This window comes from Triticum aestivum, chromosome 2B, assembly GCF_018294505.1.
Source record: "Triticum aestivum cultivar Chinese Spring chromosome 2B, IWGSC CS RefSeq v2.1, whole genome shotgun sequence".
NCBI lineage: Eukaryota > Viridiplantae > Streptophyta > Magnoliopsida > Poales > Poaceae > Triticum > Triticum aestivum.
Genome location: NC_057798.1, coordinates 778,241,930 through 778,249,270, shown reverse-complemented (window position 1 = coordinate 778,249,270; position 7,341 = coordinate 778,241,930). Strand labels below are relative to the sequence as shown.

At 45.8% G+C, this 7,341-nt stretch overlaps 1 protein-coding gene across 6 annotated transcripts; it reads left to right on the top strand.

Moving 5' to 3' along the window:
* The first annotated feature begins 228 nt into the window (after positions 1-228).
* LOC123047342 (uncharacterized) lies at positions 229-6,606 on the top strand. Of its 6 annotated transcripts, none has more exons than XM_044470872.1 (9): positions 229-609; positions 958-1,446; positions 1,932-2,031; positions 2,742-2,804; positions 2,938-3,067; positions 4,049-4,137; positions 4,806-4,867; positions 5,592-5,688; positions 5,958-6,606. In XM_044470872.1, the coding sequence occupies exons 2-9, from the start codon at positions 1,043-1,045 to the stop codon at positions 6,012-6,014; spliced, it is 1,002 nt and encodes a 333-aa protein (XP_044326807.1). In that variant the 5' UTR covers positions 229-609; positions 958-1,042; the 3' UTR covers positions 6,015-6,606. The 6 variants fall into 6 exon arrangements, with proteins under 6 accessions (XP_044326807.1, XP_044326806.1, XP_044326803.1 ...); XM_044470871.1 differs by having other exon boundaries at positions 4,046-4,137; XM_044470868.1 differs by lacking the exon at positions 229-609 and adding an exon at positions 706-846 and having other exon boundaries at positions 2,947-3,067; positions 4,046-4,137.
* The last annotated feature ends 735 nt before the right edge of the window (positions 6,607-7,341 follow it).

The window sequence follows — 7,341 nt, the reverse complement described above, 5'->3', positions numbered from 1 at the left end:
TCCCGCGCCGGAGCGTTTCGCAGGGCGACACTTTGCCCGCCAAGCCCGAGTGGCGGTCGTCTGGTTGGTCTAGGAAAAAAAAAAACCGCGGGGGGCAGGACGGTCATCGCGCGGGGCGGCAGCACCACGCGGGGGCATGGGCGTGATAGGCTAGCGCCGGTGGTATAGAGTAGGGCGCTAGGCCCGCTGTTTAAGAAGGAACCCAACCCAGGGCGGCTTGAGGGAGGGAGGGAGGGAGGGAGGAGAAAAACCAGCAGAGCCCCACGGGATTTCGCCTGGATCAACCCCAAACCCAACCCAGAGGGATTTCTCCGCGGCCTCCGCAGGGTTGATCCGATCCGGCCCGCGGCGCGTGCGTCCGCGGCGGCGCGACGCGAGCTTCGGGGTCGGCGGTCGTCGCGGCCCGCGGGTTGGCGGCCGGGTTGGTGAGGGCGGGGTCGGGGGTTCGAATTGGGCTGCTGCGGCGCGGATTTGGGGGCGGAGGCGGGATTCGCGGAGGTCGTTGCGCCGCGCGGCGGGGCGGTGCGGGTTTGTGGAGGGCCTCGCGCCATTGCATCGGGGGGTCGTGGGCGCCGTGGACGAGCGCCTCGACGCCGCCGCCGGAGGCAGGTGAGTCGCCGGGGTCCGTTGATTGAATCTGTTGGCCGGTTTCGGCGTGGTTTGTTGTTTGTTTGCTGGTTGGTTGGTCGGTCGGTTGCTGCTCTTGTTGTTGTTGCGCGGGTGGTTGGGTTGGCCGGGTCGTGCCGCGCTAGTGGGGCGGTGGGGGCCTCGCTCCCGCGCCTGGCCGGCGCCTCCGCTGGAGATCCTATCTCCTCCTCGGGGGCCGGGAATGCGAGCCAAGCTCTGGTGGTGCCGCGCGCCTCGATTTCTCTTCCGGGGAGGAGCGGAATCTCTCACCGGATTGCTTGCTCCGTTGAATTGGCGACGACTGATCTATTCCGGCTCGAATTCGTGCAGGTCGGTCCGAATTGGGCGGCAGGAGGAATCGGGGCGCGTCCGCGGGCGCCCAGATCGGGGGTTCCAGCTGGCTCCCCCCGGCGCCATGGCCGCCGACTCCAGCATGGGGTTCCACCAGGGGATCACCGCCGCCGCCTCGGTCTACAACCACCATCACCACCACCACAACAACATGCTCTCCTTTCAGTCGTCCAGCAGCGACATCACCATGGGGGGTGGCGGCGGCGCCGGGATGGGGCTCGTCAGCATGAGCGGCGGGCCGAGCAGCACCGCCGGCCTGTACCACTCTTCTCCAAACAACCACAGCAGCAACAACAACGGCGGTGTGTTCGGAAACGTGCCGGTGGTTCTCCAGTCGAGGAGCTCGCCGGGGGGCGTCGCGTCCCGTGGCGGCGGCGGCACCACCGCGTCCAAGTACAAGTTCGTCACCGGCTCGCCTTCCGAGTGGAGCGACCGCGAGCTGAGTATACTCAACGAAGGGCTCACCAGGTAGATTCGCCGCCCGCCCCTCCTCTTGCTGAATTCCTGTTGCTGGTACTGCCGTATTGCTTTTTGCTGATGGAGTTTGCCAATTTGGTTATGCGGCAAGCTTCTTTTCCGCCGCATGTGGTGTGCTTAAGTTAATGGAGCATCAGTCAGGAAGTCTAAAGCAGGATTTGTGCAAGTGAACCTTTTTACCTTTTCAGTTTCTAGCAGCACTGCCCAGCGCATCTGCTATAGCGTCGCTTTCGTCGTTATTTGGTATACTGTGGAACTGCAATTGGTTTCTTTCAACCATAAGCATTAACAGACGCACTTGAGTGCTCTATGATTGTGCCGATGAGCTCATCAAATTCTAGCCGGTGAATTCGTGTCAAAGGAATCCTAGAAAGAAAGAGAACCATGTCAAATGCCACCATCTGGCTTGAGAATCACTTCCAAGAAACAAGTCATTTCCTTTGAGGTTCTAATTCTTTCTTCGCTGGCAATTGCAGATATGCTCCTGAACCTAATATCATGAGGTACATCAAGATAGCCGCTATGCTGCCCAACAGAACCATCAGGGATGTTGCATTGCGATGCTGGTGGGCTGCAGTAAGTTTCTTACAAATGTCTAAGTATCTCCTCTCCATACGTGTTCTGTTCTGGTATTAATGTATGTTCTTACTGGTCTTGTTATGCACTTAGTGTGAGAATGTCAATCTTGATTTTCTTAATAATCTATTTAGACGTGTACTTAAATTGGACAAACCTGCTAACCTCTAGCTCTACTATTCTTTTTGCCTTCCAGAGAGGAGTTTAAGCCTTTTTCGTACTTTATTTTCTTTCCCCCCCACCCCCCACTATATCATTTTCTCTTGTGAGTTTTTTATGAATCCTTACCCAAGCCAGTGTCTTGATATTTTGTACCTGTAAATACATCTCCTATGAGTAGGTAACTTGAAGGATATGTTACTTTTAGATGTTCTAATAGATGGTGAGTTACCAACGCCTGGATGAAGTATATAGGGGTGTATTTTATATAACGGAAGAGACCCTCCCTCGGCCTCTGGGTCCATTGGATGCACACAGCCAGTTAAGGGCATAATGAAGTAATAATGGCTTGTTCTGGAGAAAAATTCATGCCTCTTCTTTCTGTGATAAGCTAGTGTTCATTGTGATTCCCCTAGATATAGATCGTGATGCCTGGCATTTTGGACTGTTCCTTTTCAACTGCATGCCCTGGCTTCTTTCTGATGTATATCACTGTAACAGCACATGCACATAAACCACTATGTTCTGCTCACATGCGTTTGTTGTTACAGGGTAAAGATAGAAGGAAGAAACCAGAAGGTTTTTTTACCGGGAAAAAGATGAGAGATATGAAGGTACTTTTCTGTTTATGGTTCTCAATCATTTACATCACTATCTCTCCTGGTTGGTGCAGCTTTTGTCTTGTGGTGTTCTTTTATTGCTTTTCCTAGTGCCAATCATGTACTTTCTGATAAAGTCTTTTGACAGCCAATGCAGGACAAAATATTTGCATCTGCCGCCCCTATGGCTAATTTTCACATGGCACCTACAAACAACTTGACCCCTTTCTCAATATCGATGCAAAATCCAAACCAGCAGTGTCAAGTTCCCAAGGAAGGTTAGCCCATATCTCTAACCTCTATTTGTTCTCTTGCTATTGTTTGGTATTTCTCAGTACCATCCTCACTTTGTCTGATAATTTAAGGTTTGAATCATAGTGGTCCAGAATTGTTAAATAGCAATGTTAGATTTTAAATGGTGTCAACTGTTAGAAACAAGCTAGCCTCAGTGTATCTCTGTAATTTTCCTGGGCTACATGGTTCAAACATCAACTTTGTGGAGTTAAAACATTTTTTGTGAATGGTTCACCATTCTCTTCAGATACTCTTGTTATGATCTGATTGGAAATTGATGGCTCCTAAAATTCGGAACACACTTTATTTAGTTCTTGATGTTCTGCTTGTTAACTTTGTAGTTAGTGCAAGCATCATCTGGAAGCAACCTTGCGATGCCTTCGCTTGGTGCGTCTCTATATTTAGACTGCATTTCCTAGGTCCCAATATAGAACTGAAAAAAAGCAGCACAGAAGACAAGCCAGGAGCAATAGTTTCGAGCTGAACATTTTTAACATGGGATTATGGATCCCTTTTTTCTATGAGATGTCCTGGAGGTTGTTATGGTTATGTTAGCTGTTTAAATTATAGAAATGGAATACTTATTAGTGTTTTCTTGTAGGAGGCAAAGATTTCACTACATTGCACACTCCTGCTTACATTATCAACAAAAGTCTACTTCTCAACTCTAAACTCAGCCAAAAGTTCAATTTGCAGCCTTGAATTCTAAAACTATTGAAATAGGCCACTTTTCACTTTAGGTGGTTTTCTCAAATGGGTCATGGTGACGTGAATGCCACATGTTCTCCGTTCTTCTCCTTTAATTTGTTGCGTGCAACTATTTTGATCATTTTACATCTGAGGGAGCTCACTTATATTCATTCTAAAGCAGTTACATAATACTAGTGACATAGAAATTCACCATCGTTCTCAGATGTTATCCTTATTTCTTCTAGAAATGCTCATTCTGTTCCGTTCTGAAGCAGCTCCTGTTGTGGACAGTGCAACCCAGCAGCTCCTGGAGGAAAACAATCAATTGCTTAACCAGATTGCTGCAAATATTGAAACATTCAAGGTATGTTTGTTCACATGCCTCCAATTTCCTGCTCTTAAACTTCATTTTATAGTACCCCGACCCCGTGTGTCAGTCAGGGAGCACATGGTGCCCACCTATTGGTTTTACATCTTACACAGTGAAATTATCATGGCTATTTGTGTTCACAACTAGTCCTTCCACCAAAAAATGAACATGATCATATTGCAGGTATAGTAGTTAGTACACTACTCTTAGGATCTTCAAAAAAACTGAATCACAATTTATATAAGCATATTTGGCACAACATGTATACATGATAGAATGGTGCCGCATAACATATTTGAATTGCATGCATCATCAACATATGCTACAGAAGTGCCCTTTGTTTAGGTGCACTATCTGTACTCTGTAAATGTTGAGTTTCCTTTCTTTTCTTAGTTAACTTTTGTCTTCAGTGAAGAAATATGATGGGGCTGTGGTTGTGCCTTGAAAGGTTGGGATGGGTGTACCGCATCAAAAACATCAATAATAAAGGAGATAATTTGAAAAATGCCATCTGCCACTAAGTACTAATACGGCCTACCATTTATTGTATGTTGGAACTTGTCGCTCTCATTGCCAGCCTTCACAACTTCAAATAACACAATGAGTGTGACGGGGGCACATTATGTTACTTATTCATGCCTGAAGTTCTGATTTATTTGCAGACGGGGGAGAGCATGGATCTCTTTCTTCGGACAAATAGCAACATCAAAACAATTTTAAGCAGGTAAAGTTCGTTTGCAACATATTCTTAGGGGAGGACAAATTTCACTTCCTATCATCTGCTTCTCTTCAACATGTTCAATGTCATATCGTTCTTCTGTAAATCTGAATGTATCATATCAGTCGCTAGTGGCCAAAGGACCTGCTGTGTCATCGTGAAATAAGTAGTGGTGGCCATTGGAGTCTCAAGTTCATTAAACAAATCTTTTGCTGTCTTGAAATCTACTCCCTCCGTTCCTAAATATAAGTCTTTTTAGAGATTCCACTATAGAGACAACATTCGGATGTATATAGACGCCTTTTAGAGTATATAGGTTCACTCATTTTGCTCCGTATGTAGTCTATAGTGGAATCTCTTAATAGACTTATAATTAGGAACGGAGGCAGTACCTTTTATTGATCTAGTGATCTCATGTACTCCCTCCGTTCCTAAATATTTGTCTTTCTAGAGATTTCAACAAGTGACAACATACGGAGCAAAATGAGTGAATCTACGCTCTAAAATATGTCTATATACATCCGAATGTGTAGTCCATTTGAAATCTCTAAAAAGACAAATGTTTATGAACGGAGGGAGTAATGTTTTAGAGTAGGATGTGATCATTTCAAATATGGATAGCTTACAAAATTTACATATTAACTTATAGATCATTGTTAATGTGCCAATGCCGAGTAACTCGCTTATGCTTATTACTCTGCTTAACATTTATGTTGTATTATTGTTGCAGAATGAGCGAGACACCTGGCATCATGGGTCAGATGCCTCCTCTGCAAGAACTTGCACATGAGGACAAGCTTAATTCACTTCTTCAAGTTGATAGAATGGTAAGAACACACGGCCTAGCAATTGTTGTCGAGGTTCACCTTATGCACAACCAGGGGCGTAGACAAGCCCAAGTCAGCCAGGGCCATGGCCTGGGAAGTGAGGCTAGATCACTTCGCTACTGTAGCGATTTGAACACTACGTATTTAGCACTGTAGCTACCCTTTGGCCTGGGGCTTGGCACAATCCTGGCTACACCACTGTGCGCAACACTTCTTCTTGTGCTCTGGTGTCTCAACTAAGCAATTGACGTTGTTTTTCTACGCTGAAGGTCCAATCTTATGGCGCAGCACACAGCTCACATATGAAGGAAGAGCCTCGAAGCTAATGCGTGGCATGCACCGAAATTGTTAAGGCCAGATAGATGGCTTCAGCTATTTTCCTTCGGTTCCATAGCGGTGCTGCTAGGAATCCCTACATGATGTTATACTGATGGAGCGCCATGAACAGTTGCCGTACATCCTTGAGATCATTTCTTACCCTTCCAGCTGAAGCTCGGGAAAGCGTGTTTGGAAGGAACAGATCCTGCAGTTTTGCAGGGTATGTGAGCGGTTCTTGAAGCAACCACACCACCACCAGATACTTGATTCGGGACTACAGCGAAGTGACTGTAAATATTGGATGGCTGGAGGCATTTCCGTGTTTTGTTTTCCCCAGTTGGTCGTGAATACATTTTTCGAAAGGGCTACCGAGCATTTGCATTTTTACTTGTTCCAGTTTGTACCCTGTACAGTAGTGAGCCTTGCCCTGATACACGCTGTGCCGTGTTAGTAAAAGCAAAGCAGCGACGGGCGTTCCTTCTCAAGGGGTATCCTAGTTTTGCATAACTGCCCTCTAGTTTAGGTTCCTAGCTATTTGGGTCATTGCCTGTTTTCTTCAACAGCCAAAAAGAGAAGGATGAGAAAAAAAATTAGGGTTTACGTATCTTCCGAAATATTGACAAGAGGTGCACTATTTTCTCTTCTAGTAATTCTCAAGTATAATCTTTATTCCATGGCAGTGGCTCCATGGAATGCAGTACTATCTTCAGGATGTACACAAAAATGTGAAGAAACGTTACACCTTACTCAACGTATGCCCATGGATGAAGCAACTGACGGCATCCGATAGCGTTGAAGCTCCCTTTCTTTTCTTCCAACCTATACTTGTGAATTTGTGATGGTTGTTTTCCCAGAGTTACTGCTGTTTCACATCTCACGGAAACTAGTTGAAGCCAATATCCCAATGCTGCTATTTCACATATCCACACAAGATGTTGGCCAAAGCAGAAATTCAAAAATTGACAGCACTCCTAACCCAAACTGGCAAAGCACTGTGTTGGATCCTCCCCTACAAGCAGAGCGGCATCCTAGTTTTGCATAAATGCCTTCTAGTCTAGGCTTCTACTAGCTATTTGGGTCGATGCCAGTTTTCTTCAACAGCCAAAAAAAGGATTAGAAATTTTTTTTTGTAGGAGTGACGTGTAATTCTTAAGTATCATCTTTATTGACAAGAGGTACATTATTTTCTGTTCTAGTAATTCTTAAGTATCATCTTTGCTCCAGCACAAATACTCGGCGTATGCCCTTGGATGAAGCAACTGACGGCTTACGATAGCGTTTAAGCTTTCTTCTCTTAATTTGTGTATTGTTCCAATGTTGTTAAATTTTATTTTA